Consider the following 27,765-nt stretch of genomic DNA (forward strand, 5'->3'; position numbering starts at 1 on the left):
GGGGGCCCCCCCCCCCCCCCCCCCCAGCAGCAGCGCTTTGTTGCTGGGGGGGTCGGGACCCCGGGACGCCCCCCCAGCAGCAGAGCGCTGCTGCTTGGGGGGTCAGACCCCCCCCCCCCTAGCAGCAGGGAGATGGCTTTAGATGTGCAGGGGGGGTACCGAGCAGTGTGCCACACATTGTGTGCGCGCCGCTCCGGCGACGCGCGGGCACACGCGCGGCCGTCGCGCTCGCGCGGCGCGCGCGCGCGCGCGCGGGCAGGACGCGCCGACGGACCCCGCGGAGCGAGACCCGGCGGCGGGCCGGCGGCGCCGCCCCCCCGCGGCCGCCCGGGCCGACAGCCCGATACACGACACGGGGGCCCATCGCGGGCCCCGCGTGTCCCCCGGGCCCCGGTCCCCCCGCCGACGCCCGTCGCCCGAGCGCCGACCCGAGGGATTTTTTGGTTTTTGCATTTTTGGTGGTGTTTTTTCGTGCGCATTATTTAAAATGCTTGGTTATATTTTATCGCGCATGGCCATGGGCCCCATGGTTTTCATGCTCTCTCTCTCAGTGTGTCTCGGAGAGAGGAGAGTTCGTCTCTCTCTCAATAAGCACAACTCTCTCGAACTCTCGATTCTTGCACGTCACAAGTGTAGAGTGGCTACCCCCCTCACGCCTCAGTCCTTCCGGCGGCGGCCGCACTGCGCGCGAGCGGCGGCGCAGCGACTCGCGGCGCGGGAGGCGCCGCGGCTCCCGACATCGCCGGTGGCGCCTCCGGCACCCCCACCGTCGCAGGCAAGGCGATCGGCGTCTCGTCCGCAGCGACCGCGGCAGCCGGCTCGCTCCCTGTCGGCTGGGTCGGCTGGGTCGGCTGCACTCGCGTGTGCGAGCCGGCGAGCGCAGAGCCTCGCAGCTGCGCGCCGATGGCGCCGACGAAGCCGTCGTGCTTCAGAAAGAGGGGCTGCACGCGGCCGCCAGAGTAGAAGCGGACGGCGGAGGAGATGGTCGCGATGGTGAAGGGGTGGTCGCGGATGAAGGAGCCTGCGGGGGCGGGAGTGGGGCGGGGGAGAGGCGGGTGTGGAGGAGGAGGCGGTCGCGGAGGAGGCGGCGGTGGAGGGCGACGTGAGCGGCGGCGGAGCCGGAGGAGGGGCTTGCGAGGCTCGAGGGCGCCTCCGAAGACGATGTGTCGCAGCCCCGCCTGCTGCGCCGAGAGGGTGGACACGTGGCCGATGTTGTTGGACACCATCCGCAGCAGCGAGAGCGCGACGTCGTGCGCTCGGAAGGAGCCGCACCTGCGAGTCGAGTGTCCAGAGTCTCGGAAGGGTCTCGGAAGTGTCGCGCAAGGAGCCCCTCGCATAGAGGTGGGCCTCTCGCGCCAAGCAGCGTCCCTGGGCAGTGTCTCTGAACTGTCTCTGAAGTGTGTCTCTGAACTGTGTCGGGAGCTGTGTCGGGAAGTGTCTCGGCGGTTGCCACGAGGAGAGTGCCGCACATCGCCATCGACGCGGCGCGCGACTCCGCCAGCCGGACGAGGCCCACCCGCTGCGCCGCCAGCCGGAGCAGAGGCACCGAGTTGACGACAGCTAGCACCACCAGCCAGAAGCCCTCCTCGTAGTGCCGCAGCAGCGCGCGCAGGTAGCGCACGAGGAACATCAGCCCGCGCGACCGCTTCACCTCGCGCCGCATCGTCACCTGCCGGGGCGGCGGTCGCAGTCCGAAAGTGCGGCCGCACCGCTGCACTTCTCGCTGCGCTTCTCGCTCCCTCTCTCTCGCTCCGTCTCTCTGCGTCTCTCTGCGTGTCTCCGCCGCCTTGCCGAAGGAGGCGGCGATGACGTCCCCGCGGAGGCCGAGCGACGGGCAGTCGCCTCCGTAGATGTCGCCGACGAGCATGTCGATGTTGGCCGACGCGCCGCTCTGCGTGAGGCGAATCACCTGCGGCACGACGGCGCAGCCTCGTCGTGCGAGGGGGTGACACACTGCCGCGTCGCGCCGCGCCTCTCGTCTCGCGTCTCTCGGCCGCACCTCGTCGAAAGTGGCGCACGAGGTCAGCAGCCGCACCAGGCCCCAAAAGGTGGAGCCGCCGAGCGATGAGCCGCCCATGCGGCGGTAGGTGCTGCTACCTCCTCCGCCGTCTCCTCCGCCGCCTCCTCCTCCGCCTCCTCCGCCCTCCTGCCGCACCTCGAGGATGGAGACGCCCGAGCCGATGGAGACATACAGGTAGTCGCTCGGCGGCGTGTCGAGGGTGACAAAGTGGCGCGCCTTCGTCCACCGCATCTCACTCTTCAGGCCGCTCCGTCCGGTCGTGTGTCGGAGGGCGCGAGGAGGCGAGCCGTCATCTGGTACGCCTCGGAGGTCGCCATCGGAGAGTTTGCGACCTGCGGCAGCGTGTAGACCTCGCCGCTCGTGCAGCCGCCTCGGTGGGCGTTGCGCAGCAGGAAGTGGAGCCCCGTCACTATGCAGCTCATCTCCTCGCCGACGTCGAGCTGCACGCCTGGCAGCCGGAGGTGCAGCCGGAGGTGCAGCCGAGGTGCAGCCGAGGTGCAGCCGAGGTGCAGCCGAGGTGCAGCCGAGGTGCAGCCGAGGTGCAGCCGAGGTGCAGCCGAGGTGCAGCCGAGGTGCAGCCGAGGTGCAGCCGAGCTCCTCTCCCAGACAGAGTGTGTCGGTCAGCTCCGTCTCGCGCGAGCCAGTCCTCTCGTGCGGGGTCCCGCCTGCGCGGCCGAGCGCCTCGGCGTGCTTGTACGCGCCGCCGCCCGTCGCGCGCATGACTATCGGGGAGGGGCCGCGCCCCTCGGCGGAGCACCTGGCGGGAGGGGGCGGGAGTGGCGGCGGGAGGGAGCGGGAGGCGGGGGGAGGCGGCGGGAGGGGGAGGGGTCTGGTACGTGCAACAGGCGTGTGACTCGGAGCCGTGCCGGAAGGGAGGCGTGCGGCGGGCGGCGTGGCGGCGTGCGGTGTGCGGCGTGCGCCGTGGCGGGTGGCGGTGTGCGGCGTGGCGGCGTGGCGGTCACATGGCTGGCAGGTTCTATGATATGAGAATGTATCCGGCGTGGCGGTCACATGGCTGGCAGGTTCTGGTGGATGAGCTCGATGATGTCGTCCATGTAGCGGGTCTGAGCGTGGGGGTGGGGGTGGGGTGGGGGTGGGCGAGAGTGTGAGGGTGGGGAAGGAGGGCGAGGCTCAGAGGGCGAGGGCGAGGGCTGGGGATGAGGGAGAGGTGGTGCGGGGGAGAGAGAAGAGAGGCGGCAGGGGCAGAGAGACGAAAGAGAGCACAGTGCGCAGCCCTGAGGGTTCGGAGGTAACCTCTTATCGCACATCTCCGCCACACATCGCGGCATCTCGGCGGTATCTCGCCCCGCCTCAAACGTGAAGAAGTAGAGGTCGCCCCCGAGCGCGGGCACGTAGATGGACAGCTCGCGCTGCGCCTGGAGAGAAAGGTCATGAGAAGGTTCCGGGAAGGTACACTCGTCGCACAACCACGCAGAGCTCGCGCTGCCTCGGCGATGAGCGGCTCCGACGCGCCCTGCGCCTCATCGCGCGGCTGGAATACCACGATCTTGGCCAAGGTGCCTATGGCGCGAGAGCAGCAGCTGCGTGCTTGAATCATCAGCACAGAATCGTGGTGCGAAGCGGCGAGTGCGGCCGGCCGGACGCACGGCGGCGCGTGGTGTGGCGGACACGCGGCGTCTGTGCGAGGAGCGCTTGCCACCCTGGCGGCGCTGGCGTGGAGCGCGGCTCGGCAGTGGCAGGCAGCAGCGAACCTCCGATGTCGACTGACACGAGGTCCTTGCAGCCTTCGGTGGTGAGCTGGCGCAGCAGGCGGAGCGCCGACTGTCGCGCGAGCGGCTCAAACGGGCGCCGCGGATGCGGGTCGAAGTTGCGCGCGGATGCGAGCGACGCGAAGGCGATGCACAGCACTACCCGACACAACATCGGCATGGCGATGCACAGCACCCGACATACACACATGGCGAAGTGAAGAATTCGTGTTTGTCTGTTTTCTTTCTTTCTTTCTTGCCGTGCGGCAGCGTGCCCATTTCAGACAGCGGCTCGCCGAGCACCGGCGAGCTTCCACCTCCCAAAAAACGCGAAATATCGCCGCTGGAGATATATGGTCGGCCCTGAGGGCCGGGTAGGAGGGGTCTAGGTTACCTCTACCTCTGAGGGCCTGCGGCCCTCTTACCTTTACCTCTGGGCAGCCGTGGGCCCTTTACCTCTACCTCTGAGCGACGTAGGACCATGATTTACCTTTGCGTGATCTCTCGTGTCTCGAGCGGAGTGATAACTGATATCTCTCGTGTCTCGAGTGATCTCGATAATATGTGATCTCGATGCAGCTATCTGCGATTTCCACTCGCCGGCTCGTAGAGAAGAGAAAATACAAACAATGCGCAGCCGCACGAGTGTTTCTGAGATGTGCCCGCCATCCATGCACCATGGTTGGGCGCGCAAGGACGAAGAAAATTTTGGATGTCGAGAGCCTTTTCTAATAAGAAAATGGCTTCTCCTCGGCGCCATACCGCTTTTCGGCGCACAGCGGAGTTCGCAAACCTGGCATGCTGCCTTCCCTTCTACGTACACCTTCAGAATGGAGGCAAACCTCAGCGCAGGGCTCAGCTGTGCCCAGACCAAGATCCAAGTCGATTTGTACCATAAAGTTGGTAGACAGTGCCAAAACCACGGAATCGAAAATGGCTCTTAAATTCGCGCACCTGGTGTCCGCACTGCCGCATGGTGCGAGCCGCCACTCATGAGAAGGTCTCCGCTGCGATACTTTTGCTGTCTGCGTCAATGCAGCATCCCATCGAGCGCGTCACTATGACCTGACCCCTCTGATAACCGACGTCGCCAACGGCAAGCCTGCGTCCGTGTTGCATATGTTCTCCAGTCATGTTCGTATTGCGGTGGATTGCCAATTCGAGCCACTCGAGCAATCATGCACAATCAATGCGCCGAGAGACGCAGATTCTTTGCACCGCGCGGGTTAGCAGGCAGGCAGCAAGGTCAAGTGGTCGCGGCACTGGCCATTCGCGATGCGGTAGGTGATGCGATCAGCCGTCGGCAAGCGGCGGTGAAGCCTGGTCCATGGCCGGGCAGGCGCGCCGCAAGGCGAAGCGCTCTCGCGGGGGCCTTGGTCGTCCCGCCTCAGAGGACAGAGCCCTCGGCGGGTTACGTTCACGGGCGTACGTTTACCTGGCCTCACGTGGTTTCCGTTTACCTCTACTCCGGCGGTCTGAGACAGGTTTACCTTTACCTGAGGCCCCCCACGCCAGCCCTACCTTTACCTGAGGCCCCCCACGCCAGCCCTACCTCTACCTGCGCCCCCGCCCTCAGAGGACAGAGCCGAATATGGACCATCTCGGGTTCGTCGAGAGAGAGATTTTTAGCATAGTTGGTTCGTCGTCGGCAGCGGAGATGATGCTCGCCAGCACGGCCCGCCGTTGGGCGTGGTTTTGTGCGATCATGCTGCGCGTCGCGCATGGCGTCGCGACGGCAATCGCGTAACGGAGGGCCGGCTTTTTCCGCTGCACGAACTGCATGTCTGCATCCTCTCTCAGTCGTGGCTCGGCTTTGATGCAGCTTTGATGGCTTCTCCCGCCTTCCTACCCGTCCCTTTTTTTTTTTCACGTGCTGGCACGGATACAGAATACGCCCACCGCCCACAGGGCGCTCTCGGTCAACAAAGGGGGGGGGGGGCACTCATTTCAGCCCCGCCGCCTTTCGAAGGGTTGCCGCCCAAAACGCCTTTGAAAAGATGGCGGAGGCGAGCTGCTGCCCCTCCTGCTCATTCACCTCGTCGAGCTCGTCGAGCGTGTTGTGCTCGAGGATGCGCCGCCCCCTCCCCTCCGACACCCACCCCTCCGCAAACTCGCACGCGGCCGCCACAAGGTCAGAGCCCTCCTCCACCAGCACATCCACAAAGCCCAGCCTCGCCGCCTCGGCGGCGCTCAGCTTCTCGCCCTCGTCAAGCATGCGGCGCGCGCCCTCGCTGCCCATCTTTTGAGCAAACGTGAGGGTCGAGCAGCCCTCCTTTGTGATGCCAAGCTTCTTGAACGGCGTGTGGAACGTGGCGCCCGGGGCGGCCAACACGGCATCGCACAGGAGCTGCATCGTCGTACCGCCGCCGACGGCGGGGCCGTTGGCGGCGATGAAGAGCGGCTTGGGAAAGTGGATGAACGGGTGGAAGATGCCGACGTTCAGGCGAGCAACCTGCGAGTGGAGGACAGAGGGCCAGTTGACCTTGTCCACCCCGACATCGAAGAATGCGGCCCCGCTGGACAGGTACCGGCCGCTGCCGGTGAGCACGACGGCGTCCACGGCGGGGCTTGACGCAGCCTCAGCAAACAGTTGCGTCAACCTGCTGAGGGTCGTAACGTTGAGCGGATTGAGCTTCTCGGGCTGGTTCAGGGTCCAGACAGCCACGCGGCCGCGCAGCTCGATCGTGATTGCGCCCGTGTTGTCGGCGGCCTTGGAGCCGCTCGCTTCCCGCCGGTGCTGCTCCAGCGCCGGCGGGTAAAGCGCTTCCCGGGAGCAGCGCTCTCCCATTTTGGCGAGGAAGTCGGACGGCGGCGCCGGCTCCAGCGCAGGCGCAGGCTGCGGCGCCGTGGACAACCAGCGAGCCCGTGGAGCCGAGAGCGTAAGAGGCGCCCTGGAAACGAAGCGGGCAGCCGGGAGACGCGACAAGCGGGCGGCTGTGTTGATCGACGCCATTTTTCTGGTGCGATCAGCAGCCTCAGCAGCGGCTCGAGCAGCACTCCAAGTGCTCCCGCGCAGGTTTTCTTTATTTCTTGTTTTGAGAAGGAAATACGTCCTATGGCGCTGTGCGCTGGTCTGTGAGAGGTTGAGGTGCGAGCCCTGAGACTACCCGCGGGCCTAGAAGGCCCGCGCGCACAGAAACGCAAGCGGAAACACCATCAATCATTCATCAATCATCTATCTTGCTCTCGCTCGGGCCCACACACACACAAACACAGACATCCCGCCCACTCGCCGTCCCCGCGCGCGCACCGCCCCGGCCGGGAGAAAGGGGAGTCAGTGGCAGTCAGTGGCCACAGTCAGTTGCTGTTTGGCACAGTTCGGGACGGCAACAGAACGAGTATCTTGCACTCCCCATTCTGCAAGAATGCAGAGAGAAATGAATGAAAGCCGTCCATCTCACAAGTCCGGCTCACGCGCCCCGACTGACCGATCTAACAAAACACAAATCTAGCCAGAGCTCACCCGGCAGTACAACGAGGGGTACAAGACTGACCTCGCAGAACCCCACGCGGGGCCGGGAGGGTGCGATGACGTGAATGAAATCAAGCTCTGGACGCCCCTCCTCAAGACCTCCTCGCCGGGCGTTGGCAACGCCTCGAGTGGCGGCACGCCCCCCTCCGTTGGCCACTCCTACGCCTTTGGCAACACCGAAGAGAAGGCCCGCCGCCTAAACATGGGCTGCAAGGCGCGTGGGCAGCCCGGCCAACCCTTCTCCCACAAGACCGGCCACGGCTACGTCAAGGCGCATCGCGGTTTCTACCACGACGCGATCTTTGTCAAGCGCAACAACTTCAACCTGCTGCTCCACGAGACGTTCGGCGGCGGCTTCTCGCCCACCGCCGTTCTCAAGCTGCGCCGCCTCGCGCGCAAAGTCGCGCGCGGCAGCGTTGACCGCACGGCCTACTCGCCCAAGTACTCGCTCTCTTTTATGTCCCACCATGCAGAGAGCATCTCTCTCTCTGTTGTGCGAGGCGTGAACCGCGCCATTCGCTCTCACCTGGCAACCCTGTCTGACCGCCCAAATCTGTCCCCCCCCCCCCCAAAAAAACTTGAAACGACCTTAAACTTCAGTCTGCAGGGGCTCCAGGCCCCAAATGATGTGTGAGTGTTACGTTGTTTGGTATTTTGTCTCGCGCGCGCGTGAACAGAGGGCAGTCGACCCCAAAGCTGCCCCCCCCCCCGACGTACTTTACACACCCATAAAGCGCAGTCTCCGGGGCGCGACGGGGGGTCGTTGCCCCTATCGACGCCCGAGGGGGGCCGTTCCCCCCCCCCTGCGAGGTCTTCGCTGTCCGTTGCGCTCAGATCGCCGCTGCCCGCGGCCTTCTACCCTCCCGGGCGACGAGCGGGACCTCCCCCCCCCCCGTCGCCCGAGACATCCCGGCCATCGCTCTCGTCGTCGCTTCCATCCTCCCCATCGGGCGGCCCGCCATCCGCCGCGTCGGGTGGCCCGCCGTCACCGGTGTCGACGGTCATCTCGTCGGGCTGGTCATCCTCCTCGCCCTCCAGCTCGTAGTCGGAGACCTCCCGCCCCCCTGCTCCTCGCGCTCGTCGTCGCCCGCCACGCCCCCGGTCCATGCCGATTGTCCGTTTGCGGTGCGCCACTGGCTGACGGTCTCCCATATTGCCATGGCGGCGTCGGCGCAGCCTGCTATGATTTCGCGGGTCACAGTCGACCTAGCCTCCGCCGGGTCTATGTTGCCCCTGATCTCGGCCACCCGTTCCGCCTCTCGTCTGACGGCCCGCGTGCTGGGTTCCGGGTGGGACCATCCCTCCTATCACCGAGAGCGTCAGATACATACTTGCCGCGACACACACCGACGGTCGCACACCGACTGTAACCCCGAGACAAGGGCGTATGCACATCTAGCAGGCCCGCGCCACGATGGTGGAACAGACTGGCACGCACATGCACATGTGCATGTGCATGCACATGCACATGCACATGTACATGTTCCACAGTGGTGGCCCATGGTGTTGCGCACACTGCCCCCAGGCCCCCACACGTTGGGAAACCACTTCCTACTTATGTGGGCCCGGCTTTCCCGGGAGCTAGCTCTAACCATGTCTCAAGCATCCGACCGATGGACAAGCCTGTCTATGTCGGGTAGCCGACCGACGTCTGGTCGTTACGGGTTCCGCGCTCCTCGACGCGCACGTGTCACTGCCACGATGGTGGCGCGTCTCGTACGCGCCCGCCCGCCCCACCCAGGATGGAGCTGGGCCGCGACGACGTCCCTCAGCATGTCCCCGTGTAGGGCTTCTGCCGAAATTCCGGTCTCGCAGCATTGCTAGGGGCAAAGGTAGGCTTCCCACGAGGGTGGAAAGCCCGACCGCGCCACGAGGGGGGCGCGACCTTTGGGTCAGACCCCTGGCGCCACTAGCAGCTCAAGGCCACCGTCGACATTACGCATTTATATCTCGCGCGGCTGGCCCACCCAGTCGGCGGTGGGTCGCTGGCGCGGTCGCAAAGGGACTTGAGGAGGAGGACGCCGCCCATGTACAGATCACGTTCAATTTGTCGTAGCCGGAGAGGACATGGTGACCTTAGAGCTAGTAGCCGAGGACGTCGTGGCACCAACGGCGAGGGCGGGCAGGCGACAGGCGAGACGACAGGGCGGCGGGCAAGCTGGCGTGGTGGTCGGCGAAAGGCGGCGGGAGGTGAAAGGCGAGGGCGATGGCGGGCGGGCGAGGATGAGGTGGGGCTGGGTGGAGGTGATTCTCCGGGTCAGTCTGGAGGTCATTCTCCACAATCTCCTGCGACACAGCAGCACAGGTTAGGTCAGCCGCGCAGAGGGCAGCGAGGCTGAGGTCAAAGAGCAGCAGGATGTTGAGGTCACAAAATCGGTCGATTTCGAAGTTGCTCGAGACGGCCCGGAAATTGCCCCGCGCCGAAGCCCCGGTGTCGGCTCGAGGTGTCGGCGCACCGCATCTCGGCCGCGAGGACCCGGTTCCGCCCGCCCAAACGAGCAGCAGGAGCTCGGGCACAACTTTGTCGACTAACAGGTTGAGGAAAATTTCGGCGAAGAAGCGGCACCGGCGGTACGCCGGGACGAACCCGGACCGCTAACATTGTTCAGAACCGCGGCGGCGAGCCGCCGCGGGCCCACAGGAGAGCTGGGAGTCGCGGCACTAGACCGCGCCGCCAGCGAGGCGAGAGCGGCAGCAGCCGACATGTCCGAGTCCCAACTTTAACCACCAAAGATCAGTCTGCAGGGGCTCCCTCCCCCCCCCCCCCCCAAACACGTACTTTAAACGACGGCATAAACTTCAGTCTCCAGGGGGTTATTTGTTTGGTGTTGAAAATCTCTCTCTCTCTCTCTCCCTCCCCCACCATCAGAGCCCGGAGCCGTGTCCGATACCACTACCTCTCGCAGGCTGCTCCCAACCCATCCACCTCGCCGAGCCCGAGATATGCCGAGGTGCGCGATCTCGGCCGTGCCACGCAATCTCGGGCGATCTCGCGCTATCTCGGGCGATCTCGGAGCCGCGAGGACCGGGTTTTCTTTCAGAGGGGGTCCTGTGTTTGTGTGGGCCTACGGGGCTCTAAATTCTTTCAGTGCCCGACCCCGCCGCGCCATAATCGTATCAATCTACACGATGCCTCTCCACGTCACTCTGCTGGGCCTCGGCCACATGAATCTCGTGATCCCGACGCCTCGCAACGCAATGGACGGCGTCCTCGAAAACTTTCGTGGTGGACGGTCTCCTACGACTGCCTGCACATGCGCCAATAGGTGAACGTTGGCGACGACCCCCTGCCCTGCCCTGCCACCGTTGCTCGCTGACCCCTGTCCCCTCCCGCCGCAGCAAGCCGTGTGAGATGGGTGTGCGGGCTGACGGCGGCCGCGGCCAGCCGTGCCTCTGGTGGTCGCAAGGCTGCTCCATCGGTTGCGAGTACTGCGCAACCGACCCCCGCCACCCGCGCAACCGCGGCCGGATCCCAACGCAGCCGATCCAAGGTTTTGGCTACATGCGGCACCGGTGGCGTACACGTACACGTCCGCGGACAGGCTGTGACGCGGGAATCCTCTTCAGGCGGCTGGCCTCACGCGGACAAGGCTGGCTTCCGGACAGCGTACTGCGACGAGCCAGGCATCGCCAGTGTGCACACCAGCAGTAGCGCCAGCAGTAGTGCCAGCAGTAGAGCACACCGGCAGCAGAGCCAGTAGAGCCAGCAGTAGAGCACACCGGCGGCAGCTCATCATGCACCCTCTCGACGCGGGCCTCACCCCACCCCACCGACCGACCAACCGAGAGCGCCCCTCTCCCCAGGCACGCCCGTTCTGCCGCGCGAGTACTGGACGATGAACGTGGCTGCGATCGAGGGCGCAGAGGATCGCCGCCGCCTCGACCCGTCGAGGCGCCCGAGACGACCCGACTCTGTGCACCTCAGGCGCCGTCAACGACTCGTACCGCTTCAACCCGTGGCGGGCGCCCGGCACCGCTCCCGTGGTCGACCCGTGCGGACAGGCGGGCGGCAAGTACGAGCAGACGCCGGTGGGGGGCGGGCCGCGCCTTAGCCGCGAGGGTGCGAGGGTGCGAGAGGGCGGTGGTGAGCCGGTGCTCGCGCGGCGTAGGCGACAGCGTCTTCTTCGCGACCAACTTTTCGAGGATGGGCGACCTCGGCTCCGAGGTGCACACTCAACTCATAGTCAGTCGCTGGGTCACGTGTACTCATCGGTGAGGGCCTCGGCTCCAGGTGCTGCCGCCGACGCGCGGCCCGCTCCCTCGCTGGGCAGCAGGCTCCGAGGCGGCGGTGGCGTGGGGGATGCGGTTCAACCACGGCGAGAGACCCAGCCGAGACGCAGCCGAGACGCGGCCGAGATGCGGCCGAGGGAGACGAGTTCAGATCGGATGCGATAGGCGGCGGGTACCAATACCGCCTCTGCCCCGCCGACGCCGCGCTGACTGAGGAGCGCCTTCAGAGAGCGCTGCCACCCGTGAGACCTCTGAGCCCGAGGCGCGTGTATACCCCCCCCCCCCCCTCACACACACGCAGGAGTGCTTCCAGCGCACGCCGCTCGACTTTGTGAGAAGCGCGCAGGCCATCCTCTGGAACAACGGCACCCGCCGGCCCATCCGCGGAAGCTTTGTCAGTGGCTCCGCGGTGCGGTGGCGGGAGGGGTCGCCTCTGCGCCTCGCAGCAAGAGACGCTCAGGGTCGGGTGGTGGAACCCCCGAGTAGGTGCGGCCGGAGGGCTCGACGTGGGCACGCAACCCGGTGCTGCAGGCCGACCCTCGGACAGGCCTATGGCGTGACGTGATTACCATAGCGTACGGCTGTCTACAGGTGCCACGCATCAACACCGACAACCGAGGCTTGGCGCGCGAGGGCGAGTGCACGCTCGGCCCTCCCCGCCGGGGGCCGTGGAGCGCCGCCAAGGGCAACTCAGCTCCCCGCCCGCCGCGACCCGACGTGGCACACGATTGCACGAGCGACGCGTGATTGTTTGCAGGTGATTGCCAGCAGTTTCCCTCGCCGTGCCCCGACGTGGACCGCGGCTGGTTCGATTGCGACGCTCACCCGGGCGAGGGCGGCTGCGCGACGGGCGGCAACGACGACCATTGGGGGTATTGCTCCGGCGATTGGACGCTCGGCATGGTGGCGGACCGGGTGGTGGTCCCGTCGAGCTTGCGGCCGGGAAAGTACGTGCTAGGCTGGCGGATGGATTGCGAGGAGACGGCGCAGGTCTGGCAGAATTGCGCGGACGTCGAGGTGGTCGGCCCTGAGCGCCGTGATCGGATTGTCTCGTGAGCGTGAAATCCGGAAAAGGGTGTCGCGGCGCAGGGTCCCGGTGGCGTCGCCGCCCGCCCCACGCGCGGGTTCGTGCGGCCGATGCGGCAGAGCGCCATGAGCGGCCGCGGACCCGCGCCGGTCCTCCGCGTTCGCTTCTGTCCGTGACGTTATGAGTTTATTGCTTGAATGGAGACGAGACGAGGAGAAAAGAACAACTAGCAGAATTTTTAGAATCGCTGCCCGAAATCGAATCCAACTCACTTCGTGACAGAAACTGCCCGTACACCACCATTTGAGACCTCCGGAGAGAGGCACTGAGGCCTATGTGCATGTGCCATGGAACCTCATGGCTCTGGCCTCTGCTCCGCGCCCTCCTTAGACCAGTACGATAGGGGAAGCACAGTCCGCGGGCTCAGGCAGTGGACCCGCACCCCCAGAGAAGCCAGGCACCTCCACCCGCGCCGCCGTCGCCTCCGGGCAGGCCAGATCGAGCGCTGCCGCCGGTGTGGGCGGCGGCGCTGGCGTCGCAAGAGGCGTCGCTGCCGGTGCCGGCGCTAGCCCCATTGCCGCCAGCGGCGGCGGCGGTCCTTGCATCGCGACAGCTGGTCCCATCGCGCCCGCCGGCGGCAGCGCCTGCCTTTGCATCACGCCTGCAGGCCCCATCGCGCCCAGCTGCATCGGCGGTGCTCCGGCGAAGCCGGGGGGCGGCGCAAGCTGCATGCCGGGCTGCATGCTGGGCTGCATGCCGGGCTGGTACGGCAGGTACGGGAAGGCGCCCATCGGGGGAAACGGAGTCATGCCAGGCATCATCGGCATCATGGGGTTGGGCATCATGGGGTAGTTTGGCGCGCTGGGCGTGTGCGGCAAGTAGGCTCCTATCATGGCGCCGCCCCACTGCTGCAGCGCCTGTTGTGGGAGGGAAGGCGTTCGAGATGGCGGGTGGGAGGGGTGAGGAACGGAGAGGGGCAGGGAGGCGCGTTGATCGGCGAAAATTTGATCGGCGATGATAGAGGGGGAGAGAGCAAAAGAGAGGAGAGCGGGGAGAGGGAGAGGGAGAGGGTGAGGAGGCGGACAGGCGAAATTCGCGCGTGGGCCTGCTCGCGCGTCAGCGTGGCACGCTGGAACGGCTGTCGCGACCGCCTCGCCGCTGGCGAGCGCGACTGCAGGTGCGCCCCAGCACCGGCCCCGGCCTCCGCCGCCGCCTCGCGTGCCGCGTCCTCCTCGCCTGCGTGGGCGATGGTCTCGGCGTGCGAAAACCGCCGCGGTGCGCCCGTCGTCTTTGCCTGCCGCAGGCCGCACGCGTTGCACAACGTCATGCCACATCTGCCGGGGAGGGGGCAAGCTAAGGCTGGGGCTCGGGGCCGGGGGCGAGGGCAAACAGGCGAGGTTGGAGCTGGCACCGCCACTTTGGCGTCTCGGTCGTGCCACACGAGAGGCATGCGCGAACCTGCCGAGGCAAGAGGTGCGCCCAGAAGGTGAGGGGAGCCTGCGACTCGCGTGCTGGCACTGCATGCCATCCTCAAGATGGGTGCGGCTGCGGTGCTGGTGCTCACCCCTTGCTGCTGTTGCATTTGCGCTTGCATTTGCTGCTGCTGCAGCAGCAGCGGGGGCGGCGGCTGCAATGGCTGCTGGTCCTGCGGCGGCGGCTGCGGCTGTTGATCCTGCTGCTGCGCGACGGGAGGGTCGGAGGGGAGCTCAGGTATAAAAATACAGGCAATTGGGGCGCTGGGCGGCTGGCGCATGCGGGGCCTCGCGCCTGCTGCGGCCAAGAGGACGGCGGAGACCCGCTGCGGGAGGATCCGCTCGAGGAGGGGCGGTTGGAGTCGGTCACGCGGCTCGCGTCGGCTGCGGCTGCGGTGAGGGTCTGCAGCGGTATGCGCCAGCCGGGTGAGGGACGGGGAGCACGCATTGCATGGCAGGTCGCAGCTCATAAGGGGGGGGGGGATTCCGCCGACAGTCAGAGTAGATACGGATGCAACACACGGGCGGTCTAGGGTCGTGCGGGACGCACCTCGAGGCCTGAAGCGAGACCCGCCTCGCCCTTTTCGACCGACTCCCCGCCGGCGGCCGCACTGCAGTCGGAAGCCACGGGCGCAGCTGCAGTAGGCGCGTCACCGCTTGCAGAGGGAGGGGAGGGGACGGGCGGCGCGGCGAGCGAGGCAGGGTAGTTCAACGCGATGCTCGCATTTGCATCGTGCGGGCCGCGCAGCATCGCGATCTCTTGTTGCTGCGCTTCAATGATTTCGCACAGGCGGGCAAGGACAGCATCGGGCGCGCCCCTAGGATGGGTCGGAGGGATTAGAGGGCGGCGGAGGCAGCAAAGCGCGTCTTGAGCCGCGTGTGTTGCGGTGTGCGCGCGGCAGTGGTGCGCAGGGCGAGGTTCAAGTATCGTGGCCCAGGCCACCCAGTTTAGGCGGGAGCACGCACTCGGCCACGCGCGAGAGGCGCTGCCTCTTGAGGATGTGCTGCACGCGATCGTGAAGAGAGGCGCCGTTGCCGCCAGATGGTGCCGCCTCGGGCTCTGCCGCCCCGTCCAGTAGTCCCAGCTCGGGAGGAGGGGATCCCAAGGACGACATTCGGCACAACCCGGGATGCTCGTAGCACGAAAGCAGGCGCGGCGAGAGGCCCGGAAGCGCCCCTAATGCCTATAACCGATTTCGTGGATGTATCCCTGAGATTGATCCAGATCCGGTCCGGCGGGCGGTGAAATTGAACGTACGGCCGCATGCGCTCAGAGGGCGCGCACGAGTGGGTGTACGTGACATCAAAAGTGAGAATGCCGCCTGAAAACGCTGACTGAGCCCGTCCCCCCAGGATATTGGCTGATCTGTTCTCCCCATTTGTCTCTTCACCTTGCCTGAGAGAGAGAGAGAACACACACCCCTCTCCCTTTTCCTTCATGAAGCTAAAGGTACGTGCCCGAAAGTGGACTGTTGACTGGCAGGTTTTGGTCTCCCCAGCTGGTCTAAAGTACGTACGTAGGGGGGTCGTCGCGTCGTCCCGCCCGTATCATGTGCGGAATCGACCCTACAGCGAATCCTTGCGAAGGAACGCCGATGGACGTACGGATGAATGCGTTCAGAGCGCGCACGTGGGTGTACGAGCAACTTGGAAAGACGCGGTGAGGCCGGGATCGCACACGGCAGGCAGGGCGCAGGGGTGGCGGGACGGCTGTGGAGCGAAGCGGCTATAGCCAAGAGAAATCACTGTGAGAGTATTTATTTTTGTTGGCGCTCCCGCTCGTTTCCCTAGGGAAATTTCCGGAAACGCAAACACTGCTGGGCAGCCTCTCGTTTTGGGACTGGGTTCCGGAATACGCACTTGGTCTTGGAGTACGGAAACACGACACGCATGCTTCAAGCCCGCTTACACCTTCATACCTTGCGAGCAGAGGGGACTACCAGTACTCAGAGGGCCGCCACGCACTTGAACTCGGCGGCTGCGTTCAGTGCGAGCCCCTTGGCTCCAAAGGCCGCCCTCGCCGGCGGGTCCTTCGGAAAGATCTTGGTGTACGCCTCATTGAGCGGCGCATAGTCGCGCGCGAGGTCTCCGACGAAGACTGTGCCTGCGGACGTGCCGTGGGCGCGGCGCTGGCGTGGTGTAGCTCGTGTGGCGGTGGGATCAGCACCGCTACTGCGTGGCAGCTGGAAGAGAGCGGGGCAAACTCACAGTCGAGAATGTTGTCGAGGGTGGTGCCTGGACCCGCAGCCTTTAGGACCTCGCCAATCATGGCAAAGGCGCATGCAGTCTCGGCCTTGATGCCGCCCGCGCACAGGGTCGGCCTCCCGTCCCGCACAGACGTCATGTTGACGCCGACGGTGCCGGCGACGTAGATTGTGCCTCCACTGATGACTGCGTGCGAGAACAGCGGGCTCTCTGGAAAGCCTGGCACGTGCACGACCTTCTTGTCGAGAGTGGCGGCGAGAGCGAGCAGGCAGGCGAGCGATGCGTAAAAGAGAGCGGATCGGAACAACATACCGTGGCGCTGGCCGCGGCAATGGATTCTGGGTTCCGGCTCCTAGCCAGATAGGGGGTCTGTCCCCTACGGTTAGACCCCATGCAATAGGTAGGTAGGTCCGGTTTTGACCGCCCCAGAGGGCCCCGCAATAGGTAGGTAGGTGGTGGTGGTGAGGGGGGGGGGGGGGGTAAAAACCGCTTCGGGCTTCGCTGCGCGGGAGACTCTGTCGAGGGAAGAGAGTGCCGTTTTGGAGCCGTCCAACGCCTCGAGAGCCCAGTAGGCCATGCTCTGGCGGGCTCGCGAGCGGCGCGCACCGCGGTACAAGCCGGCGCGCGGCGGGCGCTGGGAGCCTATTCACAGAGGGCTAACGGGCATTTTTTCGCTTCGCTGCGCGGCCTGGGGATAGGTGGGTAGGTGGGGCACGGAGCCTGGCGATTGGCGCCCGCAATAGGTAGGTAGGTAGGGCGTTTTGGTGCGAGTCATAGGCAACAGACCCCCTATCTGGCTAGGAGCCGGAACCCTGGTCGGGAGGGGAAAGTGAGCGCCGCGGCAGCAGGGATTCGCGTTTTCTTTTTACTTAGCAGCCACTTCGAGGCAGTCACCTCTGTCGCGCCGGCTCTTTGCCGACATGCGCGCGTCCATCCTTCTGATTACTGCCACGGCCGTTGCACTCGATCTGCCGAAGCCTGCACCTGGGCTTGGCCGCCGCGTGGCCATCACTGCGCTTGCATACAGCCTTCCGGGCTTCATCGCGACCGCCTCCGGCAGCAAGCAGATCACTGCGGCGACGGCTGACGACGCGGGCGGCAAGGCCAAGTTCAAGCGGCTCAGCCCGATCCAGTTTATCGCAGCGCTCGGTGACCCGGCCGCCTCGTCGGGCACTGGTGCGGAGCAGTGGGGACTGTGGCGGGAGGATCCGGGTCCGCGGGGCGTTTTCCTGCGCGACTACGAGAAGAAGCTGGCGAGCAAGGGCGGGACCGCGCCGGCGGGCTGGCGCGTGGACCCGTCGCGCTTCTATGTGGAGGAGCACGGCCTGATCATGGAGGTCCCCTCCACGCTGCCACTCGCCCGGTACGAGCGCGAGGGCGCCACCATGAAGCAGACGGCGCCCTACCGCCGGTACGTGGTGACGGGGGACCGCGAGGTCACTTCGGTGCTGACGGTGCACGACGACGGCCGGTGGGAGCTCTCGAAGGGCTCGCTCTACGACGTCACGCACCTTCCCTGCCGCACGGGCGTGTACACTGCGAGCGCGGGCGGAAGCTGCGCGCCGGCGGCCGCGATGCAGGACAAGTTCCCAGTCAAGCCCGGCGCCAAGATGCCTACGTTTGACGGTTGCAACACGCAGGACTGGGCGGTGCTCTTTGTAGTGGGCGTGGAGGCCTGACGTTCCGGCCGGGACATGGTACATCTCAGGGATTCCAGTAAAAAGAAATCTAAAATGCTGAGTAAGGATGCCCCAGCGACCGCGGTCACAGAGGTAGGTGCAAGGGCCGACGATTTCATAAATAGTAACTCTTACAAGACAGAGCTGATGCGCGCAGCCAGCCAAGGCAGTCGCCGAGACGTAACGCTACCTTATTTATATTACTGTCTATGTGCTGTCACGGACCCCTAATGAGGGAAAAAGGTAAGGTAAGGTAAACTTCTCCACACACACGAGGTGGTGGGGCAAGGGGGGGCAACCCTCGCGTCTCCACGTCTAACGACAGGAGCCCCACGGCATTCAAAGTGCAAAAGGCCCGGTGCGCGTGGGTGAGCGGTGTGTGTGTGTGTGTGTGTGTGTGTGTGTGTGTGTGTGTGTGTGTGTGTGTGTGTGTGAGAGGGAAAAACATGGCCAGGTGTTCGGATACCTCGTGCGAAAGTTGCGTCAATTTATGTACAGACTGAGCCACACAGGTGACAGAGCGCAGAGCGGCAGAGCGGGGCACAGGGCGCCAGGTCGCGGGTGGAACGGGGAGTGCGCGCGATGTTTCGCTTTCGGCGCCTCACGGAAAGTGGGCAGTGGGCAGTACATCTCCAGGAGAGATGGGCGACGCACCGAGCCGTAGGCCGTAGGCCGTAGGCCGTATGCCGTATGCCGTCTGCCGTATGCCGTATGCCGTCTGCCGTCTGCCGTCTGCCGTCTGCCGACGGCCGACGGCCGACGGTGCCGTCGGCCGTCGGCCGTCGGACGTGGCGGGGGAAATTCTTTCGTACAGAACGAATTGCTGCTTTCCGGCAGCGCTCTGATGCCTCGGCTCATCTGCCCGCTGCTACTTCTGCTGCAAACGTCCCTCGGCTCAAGAATACCGCCTCCGGCCGTGCCACAGACCGTGCTCGTCACCGGCGGCGTCGGCTACATCGGCAGCCACACCGTGCTCGAGCTGCTGTCGGCCGGCCACGAGGTGATGCACAGAAGACACACGCACACACACACACACGCAGAGAGAATTCACACCTGCCACCCGCATGCACCAGCCTCCTAAACGCGGGTGCACGCAAGGCCGTGAGGGGCGGCGGATAACCCAGCCCCCGCCTGCACTCAGCAACGCCGAGGCGAGCAGCGCACTCGCGTCTAGGTTGTTGTGGTGGACAACCTGTGCAACTCGAACCTGGAGTGCCTCCGGAGAGTGCAGGAGCTGGCCGGCCGCGACGTCGCCTTCCACGAGGTCGACCTGCGCGACGCGGACGCGCTGAGTGCGGTCTTTGCGCAGCACAAGCCGACGGCGGGCGGAGGCTCTGCTTCTTGTCCCGGGTGAGGAGAGGCGGCAGTCACGAGGGCGGACGGGCGTAGGCGGTCGTGCACTTCGCCGGGCTCAAGGCGGTCGGCGAGTCAGTGGCCGAGCCCCTGCTCTACTACCAGGTCAACGTGCAGGGCACGCTCAACCTCGTGCAGGCGATGCTTCAGCAGGGCTGCACCGACCTCGTCTTCTCGTCGTCCGCCACCGTGTACGGCGACCCTGCCTCGGTCCCGGTGGACGAGTCCTTCCCCGCCGGCCGCTGCACCAACCCGTACGGGTTCTCAAAGTTCTTCATCGAGCAGATCTTGCGCGACGTCTCCACCGCCAACCCGCAGGTGCACCCTCGCCCTCACTCTCATCCTCGCCCTCACCCCCACCCCCACCCCCACCCTCGCCCGCACCTCGCCCGCCGCACCTCGGCCGCGCGCCACGCTCTCCGCCGCCCGCCGCAGCTCAACGTCGCCTTGCTTCGCTACTTCAACCCCGTCGGCGCCCACCCGTCCGGCCGCATCGGCGAGCCACACGCAGGGGCATCCCGACCCACCCGGCGAAAGGCGGTGGCCAGGAGGGGGACTGGCCAATAGGCGAGGACCCGCAGGGCATCCCGAACAACCTGATGCCCTTCCTGCAGCAAGTCGGACGAGATAGATCAGCTCCACGCACCGGCAGCACCGGCAGCACCAGCAACACCCGGGGTACCAGCAGCACCCGGGGTGCCCCTCCTGCGGGCGTCCCTCCTGCGGCACGCGGGGCGAGAGGCCGACAGCGAGAGCGAGCCTCTCCACCCACTGGTCCGCCCGCCCCTCGCCGCCCCCAGGTCGCCGTCGGCAAGCGGCCGCGCCTCTCCGTCTTCGGTGACGATTACCCGACGGCCGACGGCACTGGCGTGCGGGACTACATCCACGTGGTACGCCCGGCCGAGGCACCGCCTGGCGGCTGGCGGGGCGTGCGCACGACGTGTCCTGGACACGTCCCGTAGGTCGACCTGGCCAAGGGGCACACCGCCGCCCTGCTCCGGCTGCAGCAGGGCAGCGGCTGCGTCACGTACAACCTCGGCACGGGCGTCGGATACTCGGCGAGCGGGCGTAGCGCGGAGGATAGCACCGCGGGAGCACGGGTGCGGCGGCAGTAGCGGCAGCAGCGGCAGTAGAGCGAGAGCGGTGTGCTCGAGAGCGACGTGTGGCCGAGAGCGACGTGTGGCCGAGGCGCTGTCGATCTCGTCCTGGCGGTTGGACTGGTGGCGCTCTGACTCGGCGTCCGCGCGGCAGGTGCTGGACATGGTTTATGATTGATGATTTCATTCTTTATTCTTGGCAGGTGCTCGACATGGTGCGGGCCTTCTCCGCCGCCTGCGGGCACGACCTCCCTTACGAGATTGCGCCGCGCAGGCCGGGCGACGTCGCGGTCGTGTACTCGGACGCGTCCCTCGCGGCGGCTGAGCTGGGGTGGAAGGCGGATCTCCGGCCGAGATGTGGCCGAGAGGTTGCCGAGATCGGGGTGGCAGATGGATCTCGGCTCGATCTCGGCTGATCACTCTCCCGCAGGCGGAGCTCGGCCTCGAGGAGATGTGCTCCGACACGTGGCGGTGGATCAGCGCCAACCCGAACGGCTTCAGCTCCTCCTAGAGTCGAACCCGCGCTCGGATGCCTCAGGGCACGCGCTCCCTCGCCACGACCTGGCCACGACAGTGCGGTGTGGCGAGCGTCGCTCGAGAACGAGATTTTTGCATGGAGAGTCGAGGGAGAGTGGTGTCTGTTCTGCGGGGCGCGGGGCGGCGGCGGGCGCTCTCTCGGATCTCGCGCGCTCGACTGCAGGGCCGCCGCCGCACTGCGGCGCAGGTACAGACTGCGGGTTACAGTGATGTGCATACTCTACACCGTATTGCGGCTGTGCATTTTTTAGCCATTACATAGAACATACTTACGCGTTATACCATGTCATACACACATCTCACATGCCAAAGCCGTAGCGAGAATGACGAGAATACACGCGGCCCTCAAGCACGCTCCGACCGAGGCCTGTCGTCGCCGCCGCCACACCCCGAGCCGCGGTACGAGGCCAGCATCGCGTGGCTGTACTGCGAGAGCGGGTCAGAGACGGCTCTCGACGCGGCGCGCTTTCTCCGAGCAATCTCGCCCAGAGAGGCAGCCGTCTCCGGCTGCGGCGCGGTGATGTAAATCTGCGGCGTCCGCTTTGCCGCCGTGGCCGCTGGATCTGGCTGCTGCCCGCCGCGAGCCTTGTTGTATCCAGTCTCTCCGAGGATCAGGACCAGCACGGTGAAGCGTCCCTTGTTGTAGCGTATGATGTCCCACCAAAAGGCGCGGCTCTCGAGCATCGAAAGGAGGAATTTCGACATTGTCGCAGCCCTCTTCTTCGGACGCCTCTTCACTGGCCCAAAGGCAGCAGGTGAGCTGCTACGAGGCCGACGGTTGTGAGAGGTGGTCTCTGCAGCGAGAGGTGCACACGGCAGACAGCAGGGACGAGCAAATGACGAAGCTAGGAGACTGGATTATGCAGCGCTACGAGGTGCGTCGTTGGCGTTGGCGGCGAAGCGAAATGCTGCTTCGTCGTCTCACTCGCGTCCTCCTCTTTCCCGATCGACACCTGGAGCCTGTCGCACGACACTAGGCACGGGACTGGTGACGCACTGGCCAACACAGGTACACCACGGGAGAAAATAACGTGTGGCCCTCAGCGGAGCTGGGAAGAGGACCGCCGCAAGCGGCGTGGCGTGGAGCGGTTGTGCATCCCTCCGGGGGCCCCTCTGCGCCGGGGAGGCGTTGTTGGAGGCTAGGACGCAAGCGTCCGTCGCCCTTTTTCAAACTCGGGGCCCACTCCGCTACGCTCCGACCCGAATTTGGAGGGCCTGAAAGTTTAAGGTGTTGCTGCGCAAAAGGGGTCGGACACAGGGCGCAGCTCATGCTAAGAGCTAGAAGGGGAGATGGAGAGAACAACCACCCTGTCCCGTTATTGCGTACACCAACACCACAAAGCTCTCTCTCTCCTGCTCCTCACACTCAGGGGGCGGTCACGACTACCGAGTCCCTAGAGCCTAGCTGCCACGTTCAAAACCAGGACGGCGACAGTGATGGTGCTATCACGGGCATGGTCAGGGGAAAGTGGAGCGGGGGGGGGCGAGCGTCAGCCAGCCAGGTGATAGTAGAGCAGGCGCTTTGTGGGTGGCGGTGGGCGGCGGCGCTGGGTGGCCGGCCGAATCGTTAGCTGAGCTCCTCCCTCAAGCTCGATCACGCATGACGCACGTAACCTGACAACGTCGGCGAGCTTCTGGATCAGGTTAGGTTGCTGGAGCACCTCCAACTCCTCCTCTGAGTCAGACACGCCAACGTCGACGACTGCGCCCTCCTCCTCCTCCTCCGATTCGCCGACTGCACCCTTCTCCTCCATGGGCTCGATCCGATTCCGCAGCGTGTCGTCCTCAGCGGCGGTGCTGCGCGGGAGGCGGCCGCGGGCACGCTGGGCTCGATCAGCGGCTTTCCCTCAGTTGCTCCGAAAGCACGGATTTGGCGGCGGTTCTTGGCTTCAATTTACGATGTCTTGGCACCAGCTGAAGGCTTGCGTCCCAGATCACGCAGTTCGTGCACGGTATTCGGATTTTGCTATTTGTTCGTGTGGGGGTATATTGCAGATTTGTCAATGGTACCGCGTCTGCGACGCGGGCGCCTTGCGGGCAGAGCCCTTAGCCACCCTTTATATCTTGCGCGGTCATAATTCTTAACATCAGCGTCTCTCCGAGAAAAGAAAACGCTCTCCACTTTAGGTCTCCCTCTCTTAAGGTCCGGCTCCCGACACAGGTAGCAAAAAGAAAACGGACCGCTTCCATCGCCGGGCCCGGGGATCCCGCGAAAAGAGAGAGACTTTGACACTGCCGAACCGTTTTTTCTACCGTGAAAGTGCTAGCGGCAGGGGTGGCGTCGTCAAGGGCTGCCATCATCGAAAATCGTCTCGAAGGGACTCTGTTGCCTCTCCGCATGCGCTGGACTAGCGGTCTGCGGGCACCGCCAACTCCTCGGGTCGCTCCAGTCTACGTTGCGCTGCGCGACCTGCAGCGAGGCGAGGTTGAAGCCCGCACCAAGCATGCTGCGCGAGACGAGCTCCTCTCCTTCGGAGTCTCCGTCGTCCGCGGCGCCGTCGAAGAGCTCCGCCCGGCGCAGCACCTCAAAGCCCAGCGCATCGGTCGCGAGCACCTCGCCCCTCAATGTTGGTCCTGTGCAGCCGTTGCCGGCCTCGACGCCGCTCGCTGCGCACAAGTCGGCGGTCGGTAACGCGCACCGGATGGTGGTGCCCACGAGGCGTACGGCGCGGCCCGAGCCGGGCACATAGGTCCCCAGCCGGTCGGTGAAGGCCTGGCTCCAGTGCCACCCCGCCGGTGTCCACTGCGGCAAAAAGGGGCCGCGGGCGCCTATTACGGCTAGGACGTGTGACGAGACGGTATCACCGCGGGGCAAAGGGAGTCGCGCCCGCGAGCAGGATGAAGTGCGTCATGTCAAGCCGCGTCGCTGGCCACTCGGCGCTCATGCCCAGCTTATGCAGGAGGGCGCCTACATCTCGGGCAACCCCGGCAATCTCGAGTATTTCCAGCACTCGTGCCCCGCTTGCGCAGCGACGTGCCGTGGCCGCGGGACACCCCCCACCGGTCGCCTCGGAACAGGGCGAGGAAGGGGCGGCCTGGGTACGGCTTGAGCTCAGCGCCGCAGAGCCAGCCGTTGACGACGAGCGCGAAGAGCAGGCGTGTGCCATCGGGCTCCGCGTCGCGCAGGCCGTCGGTGAGGAAACGCTCGAGGCGCTCCGCCTCGTTGGGTAGGTCGCGGTACACGTAGCTGATGAGCACCCGCCGGCGCAAGTTGCTCGGCACCGGCTGTAGGTAGTTTGGTGAGAAGAGGGTGCTCTGCAGCCGCTCGCTGATCTGACTCCACGGGCTGCGCGCGTGGCTCTCCGCCTCCCGGTCCGCAAGCATCATACGCGCGGCCGCGGCGGTCACCTCGTCGGCGCTGTCGCTCTCGTCAAACTGTGTCACGGCCGACGTCCGCCGGACGGCGCAGCAAGCCGCCAGCCCTGCCTCGGCCCACCGATCCCGGGCGAAGCCGCCGTCCGCCACCGCATCTGCCTCGGCGAGGAAGGTCGCCTTGCAGGCGTCCTGCGTGCGCAGGGTGCCGCCGCCAAACTTGATGAAGATCAGCTCGAACGGGTCCTGCATCGGCATCAGGGACGGCATTAGCGCCGGCGCCCGCGGCTGAGGATTGGTCCGTGCCCACTGTTTCGACTGTCTATGGGTGGGCCTGCATGAACAGCGTCGGATTGAGCTGGCAGCGCCGCTCGCACGCAGCCGGCTTGAAGTCGTCCGACCAACGCTCGAGCGCGGCAATGCGGTAGCCCGCGGCGAGGATGGCGCGGCTCAGTCCAATCTCGCCGGTCCGCACGATGTCCAAGTATCCGGCGCGCGGCCCACTCTCCCACCGGGGCAGCACAAACGCCTCGACAGCGCGCCTGGCCGAGGGAGGCGGGGCGACAGGTACAGGCACAGGTGCGGCGAAAAGACGGCGGGCAATGGTGCGAGTGGCTGGAAAGGGGCGGGTGGGTGGGGGAGAGGCGCGCCGCGTGGCGGCGAGGAAGTATGATTGGAGGTGCGGCCCAATCTCACACGAGATTGAGGGGCCGCTCAGCAGCACGCCGTCTTGCAGCCTGCTGATGAACGGGTGCAGCCAGGCGGAAGCGCCCAGCCTCGTCGCAGTCGCCGAGCCGGGGCGGGCTGCGAGGTACGGGCCTCGAACGCCACAGTTGAGAAAGACAAAGAAGTCGGTCGCGTTGCTGCCCGTTCGCAGCTCGTCGCGCACCTGCTCTCGGACCATTCAGACCCTCGGACCTCCTAAGAACAGCTGGGTGGAGAGATCGCGCAGATCGTCGCGCACCGTGCGCGCGTGCACCGGCAGATCTGCGACCGTGAGGCTGCGCCGCTTCACAGAAACCCACTTGTGCCGTCCGGCGAGTTCAGGGATTGGCGTGTCTCCGATCACGGAGAGGACGACGCGAGGCATGAGGGCGCGCGCCCCCGACTCGGCAGGCATTGGCAGGCCCCAGCGCAGAAAGGCCTGCAGGTTGCTCTGACACTGCCGGTACGTCGACTGCCGCTCCTCAGAAGCGGCGGGGCCGTGCCGCTTCGGCGGCGGGGAATAGTAGGCGTATGAAATGAGCGTCCGCCGAAGCAGCAGCCGCGCCTCTTCCGTCTGCAAAGCCTATCCCAACCTCAATCTCGGTCAAACTCGGGTCATCTCAGCAACAGCCACGCCCCCTCCGTCGGCAAGGCCTCTACCGGCTCGCTGAGTGCCGGCGACTCGCGCGGCGCAGTCCAGTAAGGCGTGCGCTGTGGCGGCGCAAGCCCCCCCAGCCCGCCACCGGGCTGCGCCGCGGCCGCTGATGTGCACGTGCGCTGCACCCAGCCGTGCGTCGGCTCGACGTCGCAGTTGCCTGTCGGGTGGGTGGATGGCGAAGGTGCCGCAGTCGATACCCTCGAGCGTCCCAGCTCGCTAGATCTCAGCCAGGTCTTAGCCACTGTCCGGGTGTTCTAGCATACATCTAGGCCAGACTGCGGTCATATCTCGGGATTTCGAGCAATATCTCGACCAGTCGCTCTGCACACGGATACCTGCGCGGAGCAACGTCCTTTGCGCGAGGGTCCACGAGTCCCTCTCCATGGCCGCGACGACGTTCTCAATTAGGTTGCGGCGCAGCCCCACGCATGAGGACGCATCGAGCGCGGCGCCCGCCCGGCGCATCCGCTCGCGCACGGCCCGCTTGTTGACCACTGTGGTGGGGAGGATGGTGCGTGCGTAGGTTTGCCGGAGCCACCAGCAAGCGAGCCTACGGCATGGCTTGTCGGTTAGACAGGCGCCGAGCGACAAGATCTGTCACAGCCGGCAGAGAGCGTTGCCAGCGTGACTTCACACCTCTGCGGCGAGCGGGCGGTTTGCGTGGTGTGTGCGAGCGTGTGTACTCCCAGAAGCAGAACGCACCACCGCGTGAGGTTGCCCTCAAGCTCAGGCAATAGGGCGCGCGGGCCGAAGAACCAGTCGACGTCCGTGTTTACGCCCGTGCTTCCCCGGTCGCAGTCGATCCGCCACGACGTCGCACGCTGCTTGCATCGCAGCGCCGCCCGCTGCGGCGAGAGAACAGAGCAGTTGGGGCCTCCGAAGCCGAGGTCGTCGAACCAGTCGCGGTGCGCCATGGAGGGGAACTTGCTACACTGACCCGTGATGCGGATGTAGCAGCTCGGGAAGGGTAGCAGAAGCTGTGGCGGGGTGCGCGGCTGAGGCTCCCGCATCGGAGGTGAAGCAAGACAAGCAAGACAAGGGGCCCACGCCGCGTTGGCGTGCCATGCGAAGTTGATTGAAACGCGGTTTCCGCTTGAATCGGTTTTACACGACATCGGAGGAGAAAGAATTTTACAAGGAAGCTCCCTCGCACGACACGGGGCACGGCGGGACAGGAGAAAGAATGCGAATCGCGCACTTTTCACCCCTACCAGCCACCACGCGCTGCTATACGCAGCTTTCTCTCTCACTGCGCGCCCACACCTCGATCCTCTTTGGCACAGGCTGGTCGGAGTCGTCCTCCCCTTGGCCGAGACAGCCGTTTCCTCCGTACCCCCACGCCCAGGTGGCGCCGTCAGCAGTCGTTGCTAGGCTGTGCGCCTCGCCCGCCGCCAGGGCCACCACGAAAGAAGAAGCAGAGGAAAGAAGTTGACCCTCTCGGGTTTGGAGCTGCAATGATCACCTGCACTTCCCCAGCACCAAACACCACCGTCGGCGGTGAGGGCGAGACTGTGATCTCCTCCCGCCGCGACTGCGACCACCCGCCGCCCAGCCAAGGACTCGACTTTTTGTGGCTCCTGTCGGCTCTGCTCGTTCCCATGGCCCAGCTGGCCGCTCGTTCCCTTGCCCCAGCTCCAGACAGCATTATCTGAGTCGATTGCGAGCTTGTGGTCCCGTCCCGCGGACACGGCGACGATGCGCTGGATGAAGGCTTCAATCCTCTTGGGCGGAGGTGGCGTCTGACGAAACGAGCCTAGCGGGCCGCGAATGGCCCAGCTGTCGCCCCACTCCAAGAAGGAGCCCCAGCTCCACGCGGCGCCGTCGGCGGTGATGGCGAGATTGTGGTAGGCTCCGGCCGCAACCGAGATGACTAAGTGGCTCGCTAAGGCCTCGACCTTCTTCGGCAAAAGCTGGGTCTCTGAGTTGCAGTGCCCCAGCCGGCCCTCGCGCCCCCAGCCCCAGCTCCAGACTGAGCCGTCAGCGGTGAGGGCGAGGCTATGGCTGCGCCCTGCCGCCACGGCGACGACATGCCGCCCAGCCAAGGCCACGATCCGGACGGGCTGCGGCTGATCCAACTCGTCGCCATGCCCTAGCCGGCCGTACCTGCCTTTGCCCCAGCTCCAAATAGAGCCGTCGGCGGCGATGGCGAGGCTGTGAGCGACTCCCGCCGCCAACTTCACGGCGGGATGACCGTCCAGGCGCGACGCGATCCGGGCCGGCGTCTTGAGCTGTGCCACACCCTTGCCGTGCCCAAGTAGCCCCCGGCTGTAGCGGTCCTCTCTGCCGCAC

General features: G+C 65.7%; 6 protein-coding genes across 6 annotated transcripts; 2 read left to right on the forward strand and 4 right to left on the reverse strand.

Moving 5' to 3' along the window:
* Positions 1-564: 564 nt before the first annotated feature.
* On the reverse strand, positions 565-3,940 carry EMIHUDRAFT_462438 (hypothetical protein; the record flags this gene model as incomplete). The annotated part of the gene is made up of 8 exons (XM_005787789.1): positions 565-1,021; positions 1,103-1,272; positions 1,470-1,909; positions 2,000-2,352; positions 2,629-2,777; positions 3,275-3,396; positions 3,435-3,541; positions 3,733-3,940. 8 exons carry the CDS (start codon positions 3,938-3,940, stop codon positions 651-653), a joined length of 1,920 nt encoding a protein of 639 aa, XP_005787846.1. The 3' UTR covers positions 565-650.
* A 1,731-nt stretch (positions 3,941-5,671) lies between these two features.
* Positions 5,672-6,682, reverse strand: EMIHUDRAFT_528413 (hypothetical protein; the record flags this gene model as incomplete). Its single annotated transcript, XM_005787964.1, has 1 exon — positions 5,672-6,682. One exon carries the CDS (start codon positions 6,680-6,682, stop codon positions 5,672-5,674), a length of 1,011 nt encoding a protein of 336 aa, XP_005788021.1.
* A 9,194-nt stretch (positions 6,683-15,876) lies between these two features.
* On the reverse strand, positions 15,877-16,445 carry EMIHUDRAFT_98444 (hypothetical protein; the record flags this gene model as incomplete). The annotated part of the gene is made up of 2 exons (XM_005787790.1): positions 15,877-16,034; positions 16,139-16,445. The coding sequence occupies 2 exons, from the start codon at positions 16,443-16,445 to the stop codon at positions 15,877-15,879; spliced, it is 465 nt and encodes a 154-aa protein (XP_005787847.1).
* A 610-nt stretch (positions 16,446-17,055) lies between these two features.
* Positions 17,056-17,814, forward strand: EMIHUDRAFT_201504 (hypothetical protein; the record flags this gene model as incomplete). The annotated part of the gene is made up of 1 exon (XM_005787791.1): positions 17,056-17,814. The coding sequence occupies one exon, from the start codon at positions 17,056-17,058 to the stop codon at positions 17,812-17,814; it is 759 nt and encodes a 252-aa protein (XP_005787848.1).
* An 823-nt stretch (positions 17,815-18,637) lies between these two features.
* On the forward strand, positions 18,638-21,079 carry EMIHUDRAFT_433816 (hypothetical protein). The gene is made up of 9 exons (XM_005787792.1): positions 18,638-18,814; positions 18,989-19,135; positions 19,204-19,485; positions 19,603-19,663; positions 19,735-19,784; positions 19,968-20,057; positions 20,130-20,225; positions 20,468-20,602; positions 20,695-21,079. Exons 1-9 carry the CDS (start codon positions 18,659-18,661, stop codon positions 20,773-20,775), a joined length of 1,098 nt encoding a protein of 365 aa, XP_005787849.1. The 5' UTR covers positions 18,638-18,658; the 3' UTR covers positions 20,776-21,079.
* Positions 21,080-21,146: 67 nt separating this feature from the next.
* Positions 21,147-21,506, reverse strand: EMIHUDRAFT_201506 (hypothetical protein; the record flags this gene model as incomplete). The annotated part of the gene is made up of 1 exon (XM_005787793.1): positions 21,147-21,506. The coding sequence occupies one exon, from the start codon at positions 21,504-21,506 to the stop codon at positions 21,147-21,149; it is 360 nt and encodes a 119-aa protein (XP_005787850.1).
* Between the last annotated feature and the right edge of the window lie 6,259 nt (positions 21,507-27,765).

Source organism: Emiliania huxleyi (assembly GCF_000372725.1).
Source record: "Emiliania huxleyi CCMP1516 chromosome Unknown EMIHUscaffold_14, whole genome shotgun sequence".
Classification (NCBI taxonomy): Eukaryota; Haptophyta; order Isochrysidales; family Noelaerhabdaceae; genus Emiliania; species Emiliania huxleyi.